This window comes from Podarcis filfolensis (assembly GCF_964270895.1).
Source record: "Podarcis filfolensis genome assembly, chromosome: 1".
Classification (NCBI taxonomy): Eukaryota; Metazoa; Chordata; class Lepidosauria; order Squamata; family Lacertidae; genus Podarcis; species Podarcis filfolensis.
Window position 1 is genome coordinate 50766070 of NC_139604.1, and position 24634 is coordinate 50790703.

General features: G+C 47.1%; 1 protein-coding gene across 21 annotated transcripts in view; it reads right to left on the reverse strand.

The window, feature by feature from the left end:
- Positions 1 to 24634, reverse strand: part of TNS1 (tensin 1) — a 319529-nt gene that overhangs the window by 262321 nt on the left and 32574 nt on the right. For 2 of the 21 annotated variants that reach the window (XM_083583980.1, XM_083583957.1), the window contains exon 1: positions 22962 to 23072. The exons of the other annotated variants lie outside the window; for them this stretch is intronic. In XM_083583980.1, coding sequence (XP_083440106.1) covers positions 22962 to 23057 — 96 coding nt within the window. In that variant the 5' untranslated portion in view covers positions 23058 to 23072. Of the gene's footprint in view, positions 1 to 22961; positions 23073 to 24634 lie in introns of those variants that run through there. 21 annotated transcript variants of the gene reach the window in all.

The window sequence follows — 24634 nt, forward strand, 5'->3', positions numbered from 1 at the left end:
TGGCGGTTCCCTCACTGCGAGAAGCCAAGTTACAGGGAACCAGGTAGAGGGCCTTCTCGGTAGTGGCGCCCTCCCTGTGGAACGCCCTCCCACCAGATGTCAAAAAGAACAACAACTACCAGACTTTTAGAAGACATCTGAAGGCAGCCCTGTTTAGGGAAGCTTTTAATGTTTGATGGACTACTGTATTTTAATATTTTGTTGGAAGCCGCCCAGAGTAGTAGTAGTAGTAGTAGTAGTAGTAGTAGTAGTAGTATATTGTCTAAGAGCTATTGATATTCATCCATTGATTTGCCTAGTTTTTGTCAGCAATCACAACCCTATATTAATGGTACGCTGTGTTAAGCAACGGTCCATGTAAAAGTTTTTGACCGCTATATTTCACCAAGGTTTAATTTGAAAGGGTAAACAAAATGTGCTCTACCTATTTCTTCCAAAGAGCAAGTACCAAACTGGGAAGAGGAGACCTCCACATATGCTTATCTGAGTCCCCTGGCAAAAAAGAAAGGATTCAAATTTAACAGATCAGTTTTGTGAGCTGAGAAGTCCTGGCCTTTTAATGCAGATCACCAACTGGTGGACCTGAGGCTACTCCTCACCCTCCAACAGATGGGTATCATCTGGCCCACTAGCTGCCAACCCAGAGGCAGAGGGGTACTGTTGATGGACAGGCAGCAAGTCTGTTTTAGGGGGTGATATTGGGGAAACTTCTTGCTGAAATGGACCTCCAATAAAATTCCTTCCTGACTAGAATCCTGGGGCATTCCACACTCCTGATCATTTCTGTCCTCCTCTTCTTCTGTGTCCTTCCAACCCACTGTGTCCTTTTCCAGAGGAGGCAACTGGAACTGTGCACAATATTCAACAGAGAACCACTGCTATTAATATTGCTCTATAGGTACCGCTCCGGCGGGAAGGTAAACAGTGTTTCCATGCGCTGCTCTGGTTCGCCAGAAGCGGCTTAGTTATGCTGGCCACATGACCCGGAAGCTGTACACCGGCTCCCTCGGCCAGTGAAGCAAGATGAGCACCGCAACCCCAGAGTCGTCTGCAACTGGACCTAACGGTCAGGGGTCCCTTTACTTTTATCTGCAGAGAGGCTCTGGGATGCCCACACTGTACCCCATTATTCTCTTTCCTAATTGTCCCTAAAATTCTGTTTTACATTTTTGACAGCAGCAATGTATCACTGCAGTGTTTTGTTTTGTCCCCCCCGCCCAGTCTATGCAGTCCACAGAAATTCCAAGGTCTCTCCTCGCAGCTCCACTCTGATGCAGGCTTGCTTCAGGAGAGACAAAACTGACCACAACACCCTGCTAAGACCTGCCATTTCCATGCTCCTCCTCCTGCCTACCAAGAGGCTGGTTCATTGTGCTCGCCACCTAACTAACACATTTTGACTTTTCCATCTCCTGATAATCTTACCTTGATATCCTTGCCTGGGGATTGGCCCCCTTCTCAGTGAAGCCTAGATATGAGGTGGAATGGAAGAGGCAGGATTTTTGAAGGCTTCTACTTGGCTTTCCCACACGTCATTATGAAGCAACTCCCCTTTGAGGAAAGCTTACAGCATTTGGGGCTTCTAAGTTTAGAGAAAAAGTAGGTCAAGAGACAAAATGGACCAAGATGTCCCCCCGACCCCATAACACTAAAACATAGGGACATCCAATGCAGCCGAATGTTGGAAAATAGAAAAGAAAGTACACCACAAAGTTAAACTATCAATTTTGCACCCACAAGAGTAGGGCTGTGCGATATCTGGTTTTCAACATTGTGATATACCAGCAGCTAGACATCACAATACAGTGGTACCTCGGGTTAAGTACTTAATTCGTTCCGGAGGTCCATTCTTAACCTGAAACTGTTCTTAACCTGAAGCACCACTTTAGCTAATGGGGCCTCCTGCTGCTGCCGCGCTGCAGCCGTGCGATTTCTGTTCTCATCCTGAAGCAAAGTTCTTAACCCGAGGTACTATTTCTGGGTTAGCGGAGTCTGTAACCTGAAGCATATGTAACCTGAAGCATATGTAACCCGAGGTACCACTGTATACTGATGTATCACAATGTCTGAAATAAGGGTGGAGCTATGTAGAGGCATTGGCTGGCTTCATGGTTTTTCCCACATTGTGATTTTTGCACAACACACACATACACACACACACACACACACACACACACACACATCATGATTTGTGATATATTGCCCGATCAAAAATTATGAAATCAATATCACGATATGGACTTCAAAACAGTTTCCGATGATATATCAATATATTTCCCAGCCCTACACACAAGAGGAAGTGATGGCCACCAACTTGGATGGCTTTAAAAGAGGGATTAGGCAAATTCATGGAGCAAAAGACTATGAGTGGCGAACAAGCCATGATGGCCATGGTCTACCTCCATTGTCAGAGGGCCTATGCCTCTGAATGTCAATTGCTGGGAAACACAAATGGGGAGAGTGCTGTTGCACTTGGGTTCTGTTTGTGGGCTTCCCATAGGCATCTGGTTAGCCACTAGGATGCTGGACTAAATGGGCCACTGATGTGATACAGCAGGGCTCTTCTGTTCTTATTTTGGGGCTCGTGTAAGAGACATTCCAGTTGGACTTAGGTGCACCCAAGTGACACAAGCACACGGAAGCCCAACTGCACTGAAACAGCGAACTCTCGGGCATGGCTGAAGAAGATTGAGGCAATACAAGGACCAAGCACCTGTGTTTGTAACTCTAAGAACTGTTACAGAAATAAACAAGATCATACATTGCCATTAGCCATTAAGATTTCAGAGCTGGGTTTATTTCCCAATGCCGCTGAATGTCCATCTGTCCCTACCCCCACTTTCTTTCTTAGTTCTTTGATCTTCTAGAGCCCAACCCCTCATCCCTTTTGAAAATGAAATAAACCAGAGTAAATCAATGTCTGCCTTAACAAAGAGCATTCCTCTCCACCCCACATCTTATTTAATCAGAAGAAAAGTGAGACCAGGAGAAATGGCAGATAGCATCTCGGGAAAACTATTAAGCTGCCAATAGCCAAAAGATTAATGTCCGGCCTTTTTCTTTTCTTTCTTTTTTTAAAAAGGCTTGCTAAGATCTCATTTAGTGGGAAAATACATCTCCTAGTCCAACAGCCACAGAGACACACAGTTTCCTGCCTTAATTAAAAGGTTTGAGTATAGCGGGGGGCAGTGGCAGGAGAGAGGAAAACAGAAGGAAAGTGACATGATGCTTTCACAAGAGGATGATGGTCTAGGAAGGCCCAGCGTGTTGCCCATGGGGCCAGACAATGGCTAGTCACCATAAGTCCTTGCCACCTTCGACATAATGTCCAGAATGGCAGGCTCTTCTGCTTGGAGCCACTTCCAAGAGTATATGGTTAATTATACCCTCTTATGTCGAGAATGGATAGTCTCTCGTTTGCAGTAATTTTCTCTTCAGGTTTTATGAGCATAAAGTGGTAATTCACAGGGTACGACTACTGAATATTCATGAACATCAATATCCTGTAGCTTCCTTGCAACTGAACATGCTGCCATAAATGTGAGAAATGTTATTTAATACCACAAGAGACCTTGCCTATGAATCCAATGGATCCATGGCAGAATAGAGAGTGCTTCAAACATATGCACACTGAACTACATTCTAGAATAGTGCACAGATATCTTACAGCAAGAAAACCTCAGTTCTATCCTCAAAACCAGCAGGTTCTCCATGGCCCAAGATCACCAAATCCAATGCTGATTTCCAGACCCCCGGCTTGCCAATAACCCTCTCCCTTCCCCATCCGGTGCCTTATTCTTACACTGTGTCTCATTACCGCAAGTCATCTATAAAAATATTATTCCCGTCTCTTGGCCTCTTCCACTCAGATGGTGACCATCCAGGTTGCTTTAATTTACTCTCTATCCCATACTTTTTTCCACCAGAGCTCAGTAATTTATACCATACACCTCCCGCCGTCTTGCAGAGCCAGCCCATAAAGTAGGCCTCTTCACAGGCAGCTGGCATGAAAGCTGCTCTGCAGAGAAAACTTGCCCTGCACAGGATTTCTGGAATGTCCCCCAATGTTTTACATCTTTGGGCAATTACACAGATATATATACACCCACATGCTATTCCCCAGCAAGGGGCGGGGGGTTGGTGGGGGTTTTTAAAAAGCTTTTGCCGAGAGCTGGACAAGATTTCTTCCAGATGAATCCAAGACATTAATGAGCATGAGTCAGAAACAGGAATTCCAGATACTAACATATTTCACCTTCATGCTTTTCATACAAGTGACCCGTGCAACAGGAATTTCCATCCTGTCTCCCCGCTCTCCCAAACAATGGCCCAGTTTGAATGATCATATATCAGCTTAACAAGCTGAGATTTGAGCCAGCTTTTTGCCTACACAGCACTTTTGAACAAGGCATAAAGTCTCTGATTAACCACAGTTTCCCATTTTGTCCAAGCCAGGAAACTATGGTTGCTTCCAGGCAATCTGTTTATTGAGCATTCAGCCTGATTTGTTCCTGGGGAGGTTTCATAATGTTGCATCAAAGCAAGCTTTTCCCCACATTTCCCCCTCACTTCCTTTATCGGAAAAAGTCAAAACTTTTGGGGAAGCAGGTTCTTTTCACAAGAGCTTCAAACCAGGCTGAATTGGCCAGGATGAAAATCTGGAAGTGACCTAAGGATACAGCTTCAGAATAAAGCAGGATATTGAACAACAGTTTAAAGCTGCTTTAATATCTTGGGTTGTTTCAAGACTAGTAGCCACAGGTTCATGGTTCAAACAAAACAAGAACTTACGGTAAATTAGAGACTCCTTACACAAAGCAACTGGTTGCATGGGCAAAAGGCTTGTTCATATATTAGCTTCTTACTGAGATGAGATATAATCTACCCATAAACCCCATCTCCAACTCCTCGAAAGATTCCATCAAAGGTGTCTCTCAAAAAAATTTACACACCACATGGGAAGACAGGCGAACAAATGTCAGTGTACTGGAAGAAGCAAAGATCATCAGTGTCAAAGCAATGATTCTTCAACATCAGCTTTGTTGGAATGGTCATGTTGTTTGGATGCCTGATTAGCGTCTTCCAAAGCAACTACTGTATTCCCAGCTTAAGAATAGAAAGTGAAATATTGGTGGACAACAAAAGAGGTTTAAAGACGCTCTCAAGGCAAATCTTTAAAAATGCAGTATAAGCACTGATAACTGGGAAACACTGACCTACAAGCACTCCAATTGGAGAAGAGCCTTTACCAAAGGTGTCGTGGACTTTGAAGAAGCACAAACTCAAGGCGAAAAAGAGAAATGGGCTAAGAGGAAGGCACATTTGGCAAACCCTCACTACAATCATCTCCTGCCTGGAAACCTATGTCCCCAATGTGGAAAGGTGTGTGGATCCAGAATTGGCCTCCACAGTCACAGACTCACAGTTAAGACCGGGTACATGGAAGACAATTTTACTCGGCTACGAGTGATCACCAAAGAAGAGGAGTAGATATCATTGTCCAAACACAGCCACTGTGTCTGCAAAGAATTGTTGTTATTTAAAAGCATTTAAGTGCTCTGAGACAGGGATACAAAGTTTTTTTCGCCCACTCTAATCCAGCAAGCCTTTTAACACAAAATTCCTTTAACCAGGAAAAGTAAAAATCCCCCTGTGTCATGCACATGTGTCACATCTGCTACATACTGGTTGGTTTTCCATTGTGCATAAGTGGAAGAATTTTTACCAGTTGATCCTTCCCTGTATTAGCCAACAGCAAACCTACAGCCATACATTGAAAGAGGCAATCCTTCTACACAAGAGAGCTGTTAAAAGTCGTGATCTGGACATCTGGCATAGTCTAGACTGACCTCAAGAATTACTCATCAAAAAAAGCTGGGGAGGTTTTTGCATACATGAAGCATTCCTTCACACAAAACACAGCACAATCACACTAATGTACAAAGGATGGACATAGGAAGCGGCCTCTTTGTCCATCTAGCACAGTTATGTCTACTCCAAGGTAACCAGAAAAGGTCTTTCCCATCATCTACTGCCTATATCTTAGGGTTTTTCTTCATAGCTCTTCAGATGTTTGAAGACAGCTATCATGTCTCCCCATAACCTTCTCTTCTTCCAGCTAAACACACTCAGCTTTTTGGACCATTCCACTTGAAGTCCTCATGTCCAGGTCACCCTTCTCTGGGAACATTCCAGCTTATTAATCTCATTCTTAAAATGTGGAGCCCCAAATGGAGCATAGTAGTTCAGATGGGCCCAGCCAGTGTAGAAACACAATGGTTATGTTCTGTCTCTAGTGTCAGAGGCAGTATGCCTCTGAATAGCAGTTGCTGTCTTCTCGTGGGCATCTGGCTGGCCATTGAGAGAATTGGATGCTCGGCTAGAAGGTTCACGGGCCTGATCCAGCTCTCCCTATATCCTAATGTTAACTATAGCTCTGCTTGTGTGAAAGCAGGTAAGTCGGGAAAAGTGACTGCTGGGACAGCTCAGCCAGTAGAGCGTGACACTCTTCACCTCAAGGTTGTGGGTTCAAGCCCTGCATTGGGCAAAAGATTGCAGGGGGTGGACTAGGAGACCCTTGGGGTTCATTCCAACTCTACAACTGTATGTTTCTAAGTGCACTAACCTTCTGTGTTGAATTTCATCTTGTTGGGTTCAGTCTAGCATTCCAGCCTATCTGTGTGACAGGCAGAAATCCAGCAGGTGATGCTTTCCACATCACTGTACCACCATGCCTGGAAAAACTGCACTCACTGCGTTTGTATCTCTCATGCAACTGTTTAAAGCACAGCAGCACTGCTAAGATGGGTGAGGGGAGTAACAGCCTCGCCTGGAGTGAGGCTGATAGGCTTGCAACCTACATATGAAAATGCATAGAAAGAAACAGAGCTAATTCAGTGAAGGTGCTCCCCAGGAGGAGAAGCCTGCACACCTGCATGGGACTTGACAGAGCTGAGCCAAATTGCTTTCCCAGCCCTCACACTGCTCTTGACAGCTGCAGCTGTTTCTGAGCAATCTTGGTTATTTCTCAAACACAACCACATGGGCCTCTGTTAATATTTTACACTTCCCATTGTGTGGGAAGAGAGCTGCAGTTTTGCACATTTATTTGCCTTCCAGTTTCTAGCTAGGAATTCACATGAGAATGAAGGGGTGACCAAATGAAAAGGGGCAGACCAACTCTTGGGCTTCCAGGTTGATGATGATGATGGGGCTGCATCTCTGTTGGCTCACCTTGACCACTCAGTGGCATCTGACACTATGACGGGAGTATATTGTGCGCCATTTGCACTAGCTAACTGCAAGCTTCTGGCTCCAATTTAAGGTACGTGATCTAGGCTTTAAAGTCCTTCGATATACCTCTGGATATGTACTTAATTCGTTCTGGAGGTCCGTTCTTAACCTGAAACTGTTCTTAACCTGAAGCACCACTTTAGCTAATGGGGCTGCCTGCTGCCACCGCGCCGCCAGAGCACGATTTCTGTTCTCATCCTGAAGCAAAGTTTTTAACCCGAGGTACTATTTCTGGGTTAGCGGAGTCTGTAACCTGAAGCGTATGTAACCTGAAGCATATGTAACCCGAGGTACCACTGTAACTTTGAGAGCATCTCTCTCCATATCAGCAAACTCACCTTTCAAGAGCTTCACAGAGCCTGCCTCAAAGTACTCTCTTTTCATTAAGTTAGATTGTCAATACTTAAGGGGCAGGGCTTTCTCAGTAGTTGCCCCAATTTCATGGGAAGATCTCTGCCCAAGTTGACCAATGCTCTTCCCTCCTGGCCTTCAGACACATTTGTTAAGGGCTTTAGTCAGAGTGTGCTTTGGTTTTAGAGGTGCTGCTGTTTTTAAGTTTTAATGTTCCCATGTTTGGTGTTTACTTGTGTCCATCGTATTGTTTAGTATTTGAAACTGAGGCTGTGAGCCAGCTTGAGCACCTCTGATAAAGCAAGAAATAAATGTTCTAAACAATCACAATCACATTTAAACCAGAATTTCTGCATAATTCTCTACATAAACAATAAAAACGATCAATCTGGGGTTTATCAATCCATTTACTAATCGAGTGTACTTAAAAGACGTAGTTAGGTGACTCAAGCATCCCTAAAGCTGCAATCTTCACCCCACTTACCTAGGAGTAAACCTTACTGAATTCACTGGAACTTCCTTCCAAGTAGACTTGATTAGGATTGCTGCCTAAGTCCGGATCCAACCCATTGTTTCCAATGAAATTATTATTTTAGTAGGATAGATGTGCGACTCTAAATTCCAGCTCTACATACACATACATACATACACACACACACACACACACACTCCTTGGCAGCAGCTTAAGATTCAGAAAGCGCTTCCAGACTCTCACTGTTTTGGGGTGAGATTCACTCACATATGAGCAAATTCAGGTTGTGTGTTTACAATTAATTGGGAGGTCTTGCACAACAAACCTGCTTCCTCAAAAGGTTGGACTTTTTGCAGAAGGCAAAGTGAAAGCAAAATGCAGTGGAAAGCATGGGTTGACATTTATTTTGAGGCATCCTCATCTAGTCTCCCCACAAACAAATTAGAAAGAATGTTCATTAAATAACTAACATCCTCTAATCTCCCTGCCAACAAATCGGAATGGATGCTCAATAAACAGGCTGTCTGGAACCGCCTGGAGGCAAGTACAAAAGACATACTGTTAAAATGAAAGAACCAAAGATGTGCTCACAGAACTGGACTGAGCTCACAGTCATTTTATACAGAAGGTCCACTCCTAGTTAGCTTTTTTCGTTTCAGGAGTCTGTGACTTGCTGTTGTGATCATTAAACAACTGGAAATCAGCAACCCTCGGTAATCTACTGTAAATCACCCAGATATCTACCAGCAAATCCCAATCTCCTTTTTGCCCACTCCTGATGCAGACTGCTCTGGAGCACATCAACCCACGGTTTTCTCAGTGCAAACATGCCTTGGGTTTTTATTCATGTCTCAGAATCAAGTTTTCCCTGGCAAAGATTTCGTTTTTCTTCTTTTCTTTACAGCAGAGTTACACACAGTTATTCTACCAGTTTGCCTCCTTCTCACCCACTCCACATTTGCACGTCATGGTTTAGGCAAAAACCATGGCTTGCTGCGCATTTATTTAAATAGCCTCACATGAATAAGCCAGTCATGTCTCCATTACTCCACTCCATACATGCTGAGAAGAAACAAACCATGATCACTGGCTTAGTGTTCTGTCCCAACTAGGAATCACGGCTTGTTTTACTGAAATAAACTGTAAACCAGGAACAAACCATTGGTTAAACATCTTGGTTGGTTTGGAGCAAAGCAAATCACAGTCCCTGCTTCGGACATAACCAGGATTTGGGCCTGGCATTTCTCCCCAGTACAATCAGGGAGCAGTGAAATGGATGTGATCGCCTCATACCAAGATTTATGGCTTACAATGATGTACAAATGTGGCCACTGAGTAGATCACCTAGTAGCATTCCTTTACAGCTTAAGCTATGTTTCATTTCCGGCTGGAGTTTGCATGGAGTAGGTCCCAGGTTCACTCCTTAGAATCTCCAGTCATGGGAGGATTTGGGGGGGCAAGCTTTTTGTTAGGGGTGGCAGAACCTCAGTTAGCTATGTATTTTTATTGATTTAGGGGGGCACCTGCCCCCCTTGGGTACACCCATGTCTCCAGTTAAAAGGATCAGATAGCAGGTAAAGGGAAGGGCTCTTTACCTGAGTTCCTGGGGTGTTTCTGCCAGGCAGAAGAGGTAATACTGGACTAGACTGACCCAATGGTCTTGACTTGGTATAAAGTGGCAAGTTGTGTTAGATTAGCTATATAAGTTCCTACGCTTCCTACAGCTCTGAAGCTTTGAAAATAGTAGTGGTAATGGCATAGAGTGCCCATGTGTCCTAACTTACAGAGGACAGTCCTCTATTTGAGGGGTTCATATACAATTAAATTATTAAGGACTCCCACTAGTGCAACAGGGCTTTCCACCCCATGTGCCTCTTGCACCTCCCCCAAATCTACTCTGGGGTGTCAGGAGAACCCCCAGAACAAGGCCACGAAATTGTTCCATCTGGCAAGCAGTACTGCTTGCTTGCACAATGTTGAATTCCACACTAAGAATCGTACGAAGGGAGATCAGGGCTCTGAAGTTGCCCGTCAACATTTAGCTCCTGGACAGCAGACTGAGAAGGTCACCATATTTGATGCTGAGATGCATTACATTTCTATTTAAGTTATAGTGTTCATTTCTATATTTGCATCTGGACAAATAATTTACATTCACACCTGTCCTCTTTTGGCCTCTTTTTTTTTGGGGGGGGGGTAATTTATAAATAGCCACAGCTGGCATTTCCCAGCATTTTTTCCACCAATCCTGACCCTCCACACAGAAATAAGCAGCAACTACAATGGAACAGACAGAGAAAAATCTCCCGGGCTCTGTTATAGGAGAACAGCCCAAGCACTGGGCATGGGCCTCCAAATGGCAAGGGGGGAGAGGCAGGGCTCCAGGCAGAGCTGCCTCTTCTCCATGCAGCCAGGTCTGATTCTGGGCTGTGAAGAAACCAGGGCTAATGAGAGCACATGGAATCCATGTGGAAGGTCCTGAGAACTTCAGTGGTCATTTCCTGTCCTTGGCATTCCTTCATTGGAAATGAAGCAGATGTGGAAGCAGGAGGTAATTAACTGCTGGGACTGCAATGGGACCTGGCTTCAGAGAGAGGTGAAAGTGGTCATGAAAGGCTTGATGTTCTCAGAGACATGGAGGTAACTATTCATATGTGTGTAGAAGAGACTACTCCCCAGGCTTACCTAGTTTGGGCTAAAGCTGAAAGCATCATTCAGTTATCCAGCATGATTAATGGAGTAATGCATATATTAAAAAATAATAATCATGATCTGTGGAAGGTCTCAGTCCAGATGTCCTTATATCAGACTACATACACATTTGAGAGACGAGCAGGGCATTTCAAAATTGTTTTCTAATCACATCCTAGCTCAAACTCAAAGACACTTGCATGTAATATGGTGTAACTAAAAACTGCACACATGTGGCAAAATCAAGTAGGATTTGCATCCCAGCCTGCAATGCAAGATGGGGATGAAGGTACAGCCTGGCCTGGCCTCATGTGCACTGTGTCCTAATGATGGAGATTGAATTGACTGGGCCATTTGAATAAACACTTTCCATGTGCATCTGGAGCCAAAAGGCACATGTAGAAGTTAGGTGTCCACATCCACCATTCAAGTAGTAGGATCCTTTTCTGATTTGTGAGTAGAGACCAGCTTCTATGCTGACAAGCTTCCTTGTGATGAACATAGGAAGAGCCTGTTGGATCAGGCCAATGGCCCCATCTAGATCGGCATTCTGTTCTCACAGTGGCCAACCAGATGCCTGCAAGCTGGACACAAGCTCAACAGCACTCTGCCCACCTGAGATTCCCAGCAACTGGTATCCAGAGACATAATGCAGGACAGTGGAGGTAGAACATAGCCAGCATGGCTAGTAGCCATTGATAGCCTTGTTCTCCATGAATTTGTCTAATCATCTTTTAAAGTCACCCATGTCAGGGCCCATCACTGCCTCCTATGTTGGACCAAGATGCCTGCTATTGTTTTTTTGAAAATGGAAGCCCACTCTTTTGTAAGCTCTTTAATCTCCCTGATTGTTTGTTCTTAGGATCAAATACTTAAAAGGGACCCAAACAGCTGCCTAATCCAATCTCTTCCCACAGGGCACAATCACCTGCATGCATCAGCCCACCAAACACCAAACCATGGGTAGGCAAACTAAGGCCCGGGGGCCGGATCCAGCCCAATCGCCTTCTAAATCCGGCCCGCAGTTGGTCCGGGAATCAGCGTGTTTTTACATGAGTAGAATGTGTCCTTTTATTTAAAATGCATCTCTGGGTTATTTGTGGGGCCTGCCTGGTGTTTTTACATGAGTAGAATGTGTCCTTTTATTTAAAATGCATCTCTGGGTTATTTGTGGGGCCTGCCTGGTGTTTTTACCTGAGTAGAATGTGTCCTTTTCTTTATAATGCATCTCTGGGTTATTTCTGGGGCATAGGAATTCATTCTTCTTCTTTTCTTCAAATATAGTCTGGCCCCTCACAAGGTCTGAAGGACAGTGGACCAGCCCCCTGCTGAAAAAGTTTGCTGACCCCCGCACCAGACCAATTCCTAGCCATGGTGTGCCACAATTAGGAGGCAGATACGTACACTACATAGCAACACCCTCCAAGCAAAAAATTCTCAGGTGACTCAAGAAAGTGAGCCAAGCCACATATTACAGACAAAGGCAGAAGAGGGAACCAAGGCAAAGGAAAGCTAAGCGAATTTCCCAAAATCAAATGCACAATGGAGCAGTGTTATCTAGCCAACAAACAGTAACTGCTTCACACCACCGCCCCCCTGGCTAACACACTCTTTCCCCCTAGTTGTTGGGGTGGCCAGGCAGGTCACTTGCTGATCTGTTTGCTTTGTCTGCCGCATGTATGACTTTTGTCATCCAGCAGTAAGAAGAATGGTTTCGTCGTCATACTGCTCAGGTTTCAAGGTGTAAGCAGGCAGCCTTGGGCTCCAGGGGGAATATCTCACCCTCTTAGGTCACCATGTGTGTGATGCCCTTTACCTCTTGCTGGGACACCAGAGATCACGACCTTGGAGAAAAAGGTAGGAATGGGACTCAGGGGTGAAGGGGGTGGGGGCAGGAAATGCAGAGTGAGAGGGAAAACTTCTGCAGCTCTGCTCCGCTTGAAGCAGAACTGTTCAGGAGCAGACAGCCCTACACTGCTGTAGAGAAGCCACTGGACAAAATCTCGTGAGGCCATCTATGTGCTGCTGGGAGACAGACAGGCAGTGTCACTTATGCAAATCCACTCTGCTCTGATTCTTAATTAAAAGCCAATAAAAGTGACAAGGTAAACATTGTCCCTCCCCTTCCCCCTCCCCACCCCGCATACATTTCTTTGCCACCCCCTCAAGGAGATTGCAGGCACGCAGCCAAATGAGTGCCCAATTATCGACTTTCAGGCGCATGGGGATCACATAAAGCAAAGATACCTGTTCCAAGCAGGATGCCTAAGCCAAGTTCTGATGCTAATCCCCCTTGGCAGCAGATTCACAAAGGAAAACAAAACCAAATGGCTTCAGGGACAGTAGCTGAAAGTGCTTGGGAGGAGGGAATATGTGTCAAAATCAAAGGGGCTAGGCATGAGCAAATGGGCCACAGCTTGGTTCAAACCCCCGCCCAACACAGGGCTGGCCCAAGACAATCTAGCACCTGAGGCGAACTACAAGATGGCGCCCCCCAACCTCCACCAGGGAAGAAGGGGTGAGTGAAGATCTACGTCAGGAACAAGGGGAAAATAAAGATCTACATCGGGAACAAGGGTAGGAATAAAACAGCAGCACCTCCTCTTCACCAAGAGGCCACTACAGTGGTACCTTGGTTTGCAACCGCTTTGGATTACAACCGTTTTGGATTACAACCATGTCAAACCCGGAAGCGTGTGTCCCTTTTTTTGGATCACAACCCATTTTTTTTATTATTGCAAACAATTTTTGGGGGGAGGTCCCATTGGCAAAAGTGCGCCTTGGGTTACAACCTGTTTTGGTTTACAACCGGACCTCCGGAACAGATTATGGTTGTAAACCAAGGTACCACTGTATAGAGAAGCCCTGACAGAAGACTTGCAAGGCGTAACAAAACTTGGGTGTGCCAAGCCCATTTTCTCCTCTTTGTGCTGCGAAGACAACCATGCTAAGGACCAATGATGTCCCTACCACTTTCCATTCTGGGTTTGTTCCCATCAGTTACATCTAGCACCACTACCTGTGTGCCAGCATGCTGGGTGCACATCACCTCAATGAAAGTTTTGCTGCATTTGTTCCTCCATAATGCGGTCTTAGATAATGCTGTCTGCAATTAGCGCATGCAAGAGAAGCATTGCAGTTGCTAAGCTGACAAATCCAAACTCCTTGCAAGAGCTCATATCTCCTGCAGGGAAATTTACACACCTTGTCAAAACAACCTTTTCACATTTCTTGAGACTTGTACAAACAGGCATAATATCAGTCATGGTGGGAATTATTTGGGACCCTCCAGACATCATTTTTATTATGCATTCGTGATTCATGCTCGTGATGGCATCAGGGCAGTTACACACGATCCTGCTTTCTATACTGTTTGACCTGCAAAAGTTTCCAGGTGGACAAACTGCTTTGTTTCCAATCAGTATATGTTCCATAGGTTCCTGCTGAAAGCTTTTATCTGCATTTATTCCATAAAAGTTCTGGTTTATTATCATTTTATCTCACTTTTGCTGCACTACAGTACAAGACTGCACTCATCCCCCTCGGCAGAAGGAAATAATGTGATAACATTGGGGAAGCATTGCAGAACAACTCACAAAATGGAATGCCCAATATGAACCCACCACTAATTAACTATTAATGGGGTAATGCCATGTTGCAAAATACACCCACCAAAAAACAACAACCACCAACACCAGTCTGGAGATGCACTCACATTCAACGAAACTCTCTCCTCCCTTGTATCAAGCTCAGGGAAAGCCAATTCTGCCAGCTTCCGGCAGAAATTGACTGTGCACAGACCCTACTGGTTTGTATCTATTCTGTCACAGATCATCTTGTCATCTCTTCCCACAGCAGTTTTTAACTTCTCTCTCTCTAAGATTTTTTAAAAAAACAAATAAGCTAATGAATAAATATTCAGTCGAACAAGGATATGCCTTGCATTGGGCCATCTCTGGGCTTGATGGGGCCTTCAGCAAAGTGCTCTCCACTGGAAACCCCTAAACACTCTCTCTCTCTCTCTCTCTCTCTCTCTCTCACACACACACACACACACAGAACAAATGCTCCAAGGCGTGTCTGAGAGAGTCTCCATTTTAATTTCCTACAATGCCAAAAAAGCAATGCTATGTTGGTTAGATTGTGGGGAATTTTAAGAGTGGCTCCCCTAACCCCAGCCTTCCAGGATGTATTGTAGCACAAGGAGGGGGGAATTAAGGTGTCAGCAGTGGGTCCTGTTCAGATGCTCAGACTCTGTCAGCTCTGTGCTGACAACAGCCCTGATGCTGCACGTTTAAAAGAATGAGGAGGTGGACAGTCTGCCCGATGTACATGAGGAAGAACAATAGCAGTCTGTCATTTGCAGTGAAAAGGCAGGGAGGAACTGCGGGGGTGGGGGGGACGTGGAATATGTGGTTTTCCAGGTACATTTGTATGTGCCCTTAAAAACAAGAGCCACTTCACACAACGCCCTCAGAAGCCATGCATCTTCCAAAGCAAGTGCATTTGACGCTGAGCTGCAGCCAGCAGAGAGTTCCTGCAATCCATATCAAATCTCTGTGTTTTTAAATGCTACAGATAATGTGTGTGTGTTGGGGGGAGGGGAGAACCAACTTGAATCTACTGTGATAGGGTACAGTCATACACACCTCTGTAAAGGTGCTCTGCTTATCTCTGGTCAGCGGAGGACACGCTGATGCTGGGATGCACTCATTTCACCAGGGACGTTGCTGATGTAGCAAAACCCAATTCCTCCTGAGTTATGTGAAATCACACAGGCAATATGAACAGTCAAATGGAGAAAGGAGGGAGGAGGGAATGGCACAGACTGGCACAATCAAGGGTGCTCCACCATCATCACCACTCCTGTCTCAGAGGGGCTGGCATGATGGCTGCATCTTGGTATAAATACCCACATTGCTTGCTTTGCTGCAAAGAGTGCATTGCAGGAGCACTTCTAAGCATGAAAATCAGGACAGTGGAAATTATCCCAAAACATTTTGAGCAACAGATACCCTAAATTGGGAGTAACCTCTGTAGCCAAAGGGCTTTTATTCTGGTGAGATCATCTAAGATACCTTCCACAACAGACCACACCCTCTGGGTGTTGTTGGGTTACAGCTCCCAGCACCTCTGATTGTCAGCCATGCTGGCTGGGGCTGACGGGAGTTGGAATCTCAATAACATCTGGAGTGCACCAGGTTGGGGAAGACTGATCAAAAGTGACAGAAAGAACTTTTAAGCAAGTTGCTGCCCATTAAGATAAGCTTGTAAAGGGTGAGCTCACATCACATCTGTACAGATCACAATAAACTTTTAAATGCACTCTTCATCTGAAATACCTTAAGTTTTCACTTTTTGACACACACTTGGCATCCTTGCAGACTTGTTGCTATTTTGGGGTGGGATTCAGTCAAATACCGGCAAATTCAGGATGCATAATCTCAGTTTATTTGGCACCCCTGCACAACAAATCCCACCCTCCCAAATCAGACTTTTGGGAATAAGGAAAGTGATGGGAAAATGCACTGGAAACCGTGGGTCAAGGCTTGCTTTGATGCCACATCATTTAACCTCCCCACAATGATGTCAGGATGAATGCTAATTAAATAGCCAGCGTCATCTAGCCTGCAAACAAATCAGGCTGAATGCTCAATAAACAGGTCATCCGGAAGCAACCTTTGAAATACAACCCAAATGAAAGCATATATTAAAATATGTGACCTATTTTTCTTCTCTTTCTTTTTGCTACAAGGCAAAAGGTCACTGGGGTTAGTGAAACAAGGAAAGGGATTTGTAGGTCAAGTTCCATCTCCTTATCGTCCTACACTCTGGATTTTCCCTACACATTCATTTGGTCAATTTCTGTGCCAGTTATTTGCAGCCTGGGAAGCTATGAGTAATAAATGCACTCCCCAGCGCATGTGAATGCAGTGCACATAAACATAAAAGCAACAGCAGCAGCAAGACCTGTGCTCATAGCCAGTGCATACCTGTGAAACTGAAGGAGTCGCCTAAGCTTGCAATCCCATGCATCACTGGGGCAGAAATATACCCACTGTGTGCCCTGTTGTGCAGCATCACAAACAATAGCTTGAGAAGGGGGATCTGAAGCAGAGGAGTGACGGGGTGCTTAATGCTTTCCCCATCCACAACTTCTCTCCATATCGTCCTCTTCCCAAAAGCTGTCCCTCTCACTCACCCACCCTGGTTCCAAATATAAGGACACCCAATCCTGCCCACAGCCAAGGCATGCCTGTGAGATGGGAAGGCATTTAGGCAGAGAAACCATGGGTGATGACAGGGTTAAGCACCCACCACAGTATAGCTTTCCCCCTCCAAATGCTTCTTTTCCATTTTAAAAAGGCTTACGTTATACATTTTTGGATGCAAGATTGTGGCCTGTAGGCTTTTCTCCCCATACAGACATAGAACGCAAAAGGTTGGATAATATGTTACCAACAATTGCACTGTCTAACTACTGTTTCTTTGTTTTGTGAGCTGCCCTTATTGCCTAAAGAGTGGGATATAAATCATATGAATGAATGAATGAATGAATGAATGAATGAATGAATGAATGAAAACCTAGTTAGCTTCTTCTTCTAGGGAACAATAACTGCAGAAGCAGGCAATTTTGAACTGACTACTGTTTTTCTACCACAACTATAGCCAGCAGCTTTCCAGGTCGGCAATACTCTTACAGTGGTGTCTCTGGAACACCACAGGGGGAAAGCGACTCGAGAGGAAGATGTAGTGGAAGGGAAAGGGGTTAAGCACCCCCTCCTACCTTGTTACTTTTCCATTCCAAATCCCACACTGAAGTTGGTTTCTACACACAAGTTCTTAAATCAGTTCTTACTTCATTCACATTTGTAGCCACCTTCAGCCACGTGACAGCAAGTCCAAGACTGGCCACAATGCTCATTCACATCACAACTGCCCCTCCTCTCTTCCTTCTCCCACGTGTTCAACATCCAGGCTTTATTAACACAGAAGCTCCCAGGGGTCTACTGAAGCTCCACATTGGAAAAACACTCAGCACAACTTCCTCTGGTGGCCCCTGCGCTGCAGATACAAGGAGCCAAAATTGCCTCCCTTGCTCCCAGTTTTGGCTCAGGCCTGCTCTAAGGAATGCGATGCTTCTGTGCCACTCAGGGCGAGAGCTTGGATGGGATGGAGAGTTGGAGGCGGGTGAAAGATCTTAAATTGCTCAAAAGCCACTGAGTGAGTCTGTTGACACAGAGTGGGGCCCTCTTTGTGTGAGAGACAGAGGGGGAGTGAGTGGGCTCCCATAAGTGAAAAATAGGGTGGGGATTCTTGCTAAGACCAATGGTTGTTTAATCTGTTTGAATGTCTTGTGTTTGTTTTTTACCCAGGTATTTGGTTAAACTGGAATGCTTACAATTTTTGTCATAGTTTTTCACATCTACCTCATGACGGAACGGCAAATTTGTTGTTTATCTGACCTGTTGATATGATTTTGTAATCTGCGAATACTATTGTTTTTTCTCTGTTTATTTTTATTACTTTGTTTCCCCACTCTGGGGTTGAAAAAAAATTCAGTGAAGAGCAGGTTATAAATACTGTCAACAAATGATAAAATAAATCAATTATGCAAGCCAAATCCCTTGAGTTAAGCCAGGGGGAGCCTGAGGCATCAGAGACCTGCAGTCCGCCACCAAGAATTTAGTGGACATTCACTGTTGCCCCCAAACAGGGGTATGGGAGGGGAAACCTGGTGCCTGCCAGCTATCATTAGACAACAACAACCAGCCCTGGCCAGCATGGCCAATGGTCAGGGCTGATGGGGCTGCAGTTCAGCAGTATCTGGAAGGTCACAGGTTCCCTACCCTTGCCCCAGAATAATGGGATGAAAACAACTCCTGAGCCCCCTGCAACACAAGTGTCACTGCACTGCACAGCACCCCCTTCAGGGCCTCAGAAGCACAACAAGCACAAAGGGCTCTGGGGTGGAGAGAGAAGACATGAGCTAAATGCCCTGGCCCCTCACTGCTGTCTGCTAGCAAGCCTGTGTGGTCCCACTGCACTGGAACCAATTTGGCCTTTGCTATACACCCTACAGCTAAGCAATTTGCTCAAAGCACTTCTTGCACCAAAGACAACAGCTGCCTTCGCTCTCTCCCCTCCCCAATCCACCCCCCATCTCCGGAGGCATTGCTTTGGCTGCAGCAGAAGCCCAGGAAAGCTACTGCAGCGTGGTGGTGAGGATGGCAGAAGCTTCTCAGCAGCAGCAGCAATACAACTTGGCCCCTAAACTCCCTGCTAAGCAAGCAGAGAGGGGAGAGCTAATCATCATGACAAAAGAGGCAGCGCAGGGAAGCTGGGCTGCAAAGTGCCCGTGGTGCAAGGCAACAGCTTCACTCAGTCGGAACAAGCCACTTTGCTAAAGGACCCTGCAAGGGCAAAGGGAAGAAGAAAAGCCCGTTGCCTCCTTCGCCTCTTCCTGCTGCTGCTGCTGGGGACTCCTGCCACACAGCACTGCTCTGTGAAGGAAACTGCAGCTACCACTGGGTCTCAGACAACTGGGATTGAAAAGGGGGGTGCTCTCTCTTTAGCATTCTGCCCTCCTAGTTACTCCCACTCCAGCTCTGATGGTGCACCTCAATTTGGGCTGGATAACCTGAGCTTTTAGAGCTCCTTACAGGCCATTCAGACCAGTATCCTGTTTCCACCGGTGGGCAGATATGGCTGCTTATACCAGCATGAAGATTAAACTCTCCATTCCCCCTTTCCCACTCCAACCTACACTGCTCACTCTAATTGTGGGTCCCACATGCTCTTTCCCTTCTCCCAGCATCTTACGGCACTATCCTAACATCTGCTTTCTCCTATTGAAGTCAATGGGGCTTACTCCCAGTTGACGGTTTTGATTGCATTTGGTGCTATAATTGCTGATCCCTAGAATACACAGATGATAGCTATGATGCAGGAGGGATAGCTTTCCCCTGGCTCATTTTAAAATACCACAAGCAGGAGGGATTAAAAGTTATATGGTGCATCATCAGAGATGGCATGGGCACTAGCCAATAGGTATTTATGACACTCATTCAACCATTTTCTCTGCACAGCATTCATCAATACAAGAGGAACATTAGCTAAGAAACAAAATACTGTTGTCTTGGTTGTTGGAAAAGTGTGATTCTTCAACAACAAATGTGATAGCCGTATGAAATATACTGTGATCCCTCAGAATAAACGAGAAATGCCTGCATGTTTATTCCAGTCAATGGCCTTTCGCAAGCATTGTAAGTAAGGAATCCGGTATTCCACATAAAAATTTGTCTCTTACGAAACTCAGGTTTCATTACAAATAAAGTTTCTGGGCCTTAGGACTGCAATGATAGACTTGAAAGTACATTGGCAAAATGTCAGGAAGCTGAGAGCCAGTGCTGCTGCAACTATGGTTCCCACAATACTGGCTACTGATACTTCAGCTGAGGTTGACTGCATGCTTAGTCCACACAGCAAACTCCTCTCTCCTGCTTTAGCCTTGGTTAAGGAACTGGTCATCACTGACATTAACCTTGGTTAAGGTGAACCTCTCTCTCTTTTTAATGAGAACTTGAAACCAGGGTCTGAATCTGATTAACAAACTTGTTTAAAAGGGAACCATAGTGGCCTTAACCCTGGTTACCATGGGAGTGGGGAGAACTGACATATTCTGTAACTGTGGTTATGACAAAAGAATGTAATTTGTTTTTTGGGGGGGGACCTGCTGGGGAGGAACAAATAACCACACAGCTTTCTCTTGGTCTCTTAACTGTGAGCAGGAGCTAGCAAGATATCTGCACATCCTGAGAGAGGACTAAGCAGGATTTTAAATTGTTGAAGGTGAAGGCTTCGTGTGTGTTTTTTTTTCCTTTTTATGAGCACAAATTATGCAAAATAAGCAAATACATGCATATCTGCTCAATTTATTCAATTCACAGAATTCAGATCTTCACAGGCCAGAATATGGGTTTCATTGGTGCAGAACTTTCATCTTATTTTAGTTTACTGCAGAGTATGGACAGCCCTAGTAACAGATTCATGATGCCACGTTCCCCTGTTGTGTTTCACATCTACAGTCTTGGCAAAGCTTCCTCCCCCTCCCTCCACCCACAAGAATATCCCTAATCCTTCCTGGCTCCTGCACACTCAGCATGGGAGCCTTTAAACATTGGGGTGCGGAAGAGACATAGGGGTAACCAGTGCTGGGAAGATATCTTCCTCTAGCCTCAATACCAGGAACTGCAGTCATTTGGGGCAACACACAGAGCAAGCTTCAGATGGCTGCAAAGGCAAGCCAATTCCACTTCAAAAGCAGAGGATGTTCAGGGCCCAAAACATCCTTAAGGCTCATCCAAATGCACACCCAAACTTCACCAGAAACCCTTCCCAGGAGAGCTTCTTCAGAAGATGCCAGGCCACCGACTCGCTTCCCCCTCAGCTCAAAGACAGCAGAGTGGGTTCAAATCTGCTCCATGAGGAACTTGTGAGCTGGAGGGTCCTAAAGGGTGCTGCTGGTCACCCCTGCTGCTTTCCCATTGCCCTGGTGATGACATGACTGAGAAACCGGGAAGAACATTTAAAAAAATCAAGGTAGGGGGAGAAGGAAGGAAAAGAGGCCGGGAGAAAAAAAATAGTTTAGAAGAACTTGGTCTTATTTTACTTTATTATTGCATTCCACAGAGCTTGAGGAAGGGGGAAGCATTCCAAAGGAATTCTCCCCCCCCCCCGCATCATTTCCCCAGGACAGACACACTTCTGACATTCCATCACTGACTGTTCTCCAGATAGACAGATCCTTTACTTGTACCACGGTCACCATGCTCTCCTTCAGGATATATGGTGAGATTTTACAAAGAGAAAAGAAAAGCCTGGCTTCTTACAGATGCAGAAACCAGCATCTGTCTCTGGGATACCCAAGTAACAAGTGGTATGTTGCTGTGATGTGTCACCCCCTGCTGGCTCAGGGAGGACACAAGTCACTTGGCAGGGCAGGTCCGAAGCAGAATCACTGCAGGCCCTATATATGCCTACATTTGATTTGAGTGTGGTCTTTAGTGTGCAGTTTAATACTGGACAACAGCCACCTGGAACCTGCTTTGCAATCCTGCCTGCCTCCCCCCACCTGTTATATATATCTGGGTAGCTTTCACCAGCAGCAGCCCTTTTGTTCAGAACCTTCCCAACAATGCAGCAGCAGCAAACTGATGGCAGCTCCAGACAGCATCATCTCTCCTGGTCCCCTGCTGGTGACATTCCCAAAGGGAGCCAGGAAAGAAAGAGCCACAGAAGCAATCAGGCAATAGGATAAGCAAGGTGTGTGGAGAGGGTGAGACAGGCCCTTGGAGCAGCCAGCAGAAGCATCTCTCTGACTGTATAACCAATGTGCAAATCAGGCAGGAGGAGATTGGTCAGTAGCCCCCCACCCCACCCCCAGCACCTATTTGCAGCGCTTAGACTGTGTGCCTTCTGCACCTGGCTCCTTCTGGGCAATGGAATCGCTGAATTCAGGAGCAAGTTGCCTTTCCCCCCATTTCTGCTGTAGGAACCTGTGTGAATTTGTCAGGAGCCAAAGAGAGGTGCATTATGTGGATGAGCTGGTGGGTGTGCAGAGATCCAAGTGCATGGTAGAGAGTGCGTGTGTGCTAAAGGGTATATAAGCCTTAAGTGGCTTGAGACGTGCGTGTGCAATGCTCCATGTTACAGCGACTATGTCCCGCTCTCAGCAGCTGATGAGCACGAGGGCGCTTCTGCAGTCTGCGAGCCAGCGAACATGTCACGGTTGTGTGCGTGTGCATGCATCCAAGGGAGAGTTGGGCAGAGCACGCTCGGGCAGCGGTTGCAGGGGACTTGGTGGCCCCGAGGCAAGCACGCCTGGTGGGCAGACGAGTAAGCCTGTGCAGAAGGGGGGGCGGTGAACTGAACAATCAAGGCGCGAGCCAGTTTTTTGCAGCGCACGCGGGGAAAGGACCGGGGAAAACTCGATTGGGGAGGGGGATCCGATGTGCCTTCATGATCGCGCTGCTGCGGGTGGCGTGGGGGGCTCTTCTCGCCAGTTAACTCGGAACTCCCTCACACTACGCAGCTTTTTCGAGGTGACGCCGCCATCTCTACCCCCACCCCCAGCCAATGCAGCCCCGCTTACCTCCCGGTGCAGGCAGAATCGCAGGGGCAGGAAGCACGAGAAGAAGTATTTTCCCCAGCGGATCAGGGAAGCGAAGCACCAGCTCAGGCGCGTCATCGTTGCTGCTGCTGCTGCCGGGCGAGGGATCCCGCTGCGCCCCGAAGTGGGAATCCCCGTTCACACTCCAGCCCCGACCCGGAGGCGACCGAGGAGCGCGATGGGGAGTGAGGGGGGTGTCCTTCCCAGCCGGAGGAAAATGGAGAGGGGAGAGAGGGACGCGGGCAGGCGAGCGACAGCCGGGGTTGGTGCAGGCGCGTCGCGTCCCCCTTGCTTCGTCGATCGCAGCCTCTGCAGAGCCCTGCGCGCCGCGGCGCCGGCGGCGGGAGGCAAAAAGAGGGGCGAGGACCCTGCGGGGCGGCGGTGCCGGCCGGATGGATTCCCCTCGCAGCACTGACCCGCCGCACGCGGCTTCCCGACCTGCTGAGCGCTGGCGGCGGTGGCGGCGACACCGCCCCCCTCCTCCTCTCCCTCCTCCTTCTCACCTCCCGCCCCCCCCCCCGCGCCCGCCAGCTCGCGCGCCTCTCCGGCAGCGGCAAACGGTAGCGCGGACTCTCCAGCCCCGCAGTGCGCGTAGGGGCGCAGGGCGACGCGGCGCTGCCTCGATCAGCTCCCTCCAAGCCGCCGGGGAGCGCTCCGAATTCGGGCCGCGCGCTGCTGGGGGGTGGCGACGGGGGTAGGGCGGAGACGCACGTGCCGCAGCCGCGACCCGAACCTGCCCTCACGCCCAAGCGGACCGCGAAGGACAGCGCTGCCCTGGCCTGGCCTGCGTCGAGGGCTGGCCAGCGGTCCCTCCCCCTCCCCGCGGCGTTAACCCTAATCGATCCTGCGAGTCGCTCAGCCTTCACCTCTTGCTCCCAATCGATAATCGACGCCTCCCCCTTCGCCGTGGGAGCCTCAACGACGGAGGGATTTTTAAGGGAGGGGAACACCAGCCCTGGGTCTCGCTCCCATCCCCAAATGTTCTGCTCGTGGGTGATTAAAGCGCAGCGTCTTCTCTCTCTTCTCTCCCCCCCCCCCCCGCGCATCAAACATCTCCATCGATGGCTGATCGACACCCCCGCCCCCTTAGTAATGCGCCCCTCTTCGATGGGTACGTGATTTCCTTCTCCTGACCTCCCCAGTTCGTTGCCACAATCCGGTCTCTAGGTTTGCCATGCTTAATTAACCAGTTAGCAACATATCACTCTGAAGAGCTGCGTAAATGGCACTCGTGATCCTGTATCAATTAGAAGTAAGTGGGATCTGTGCATACACATAGATGCACGCGTTTAGCCTTGATGTCTGAGGAGCGTCGTTGAGGGGCGCTGGGAAAGGGAGGGGGAACGTCTTGTCAGTTCAACCCGTCGAGTCCTGGCTTTGAGGGCCATCAGAGTTGGAGGCGTGTGCGTGAAGAGGCAAGGACGCAGGAGCAGGTGGAACTCTGCAAAGTCAGTGGTGTAAGGCTTTAAAAAAAAAACGAAGTAAAATGTGGGACATCTCAGTTGAGAAATTTGGAGGAGAGGGCCAATAAGAGTGGCTGCCTTGCTAAAGCTGCACACTTACGCCAAGGCTGCAGGCTCAAGGCAGTGTGCAAATGCACACATACAACCAGGGCACATCAAAGCAGGCTGCATCAACACAAAGCATGCTCTGTG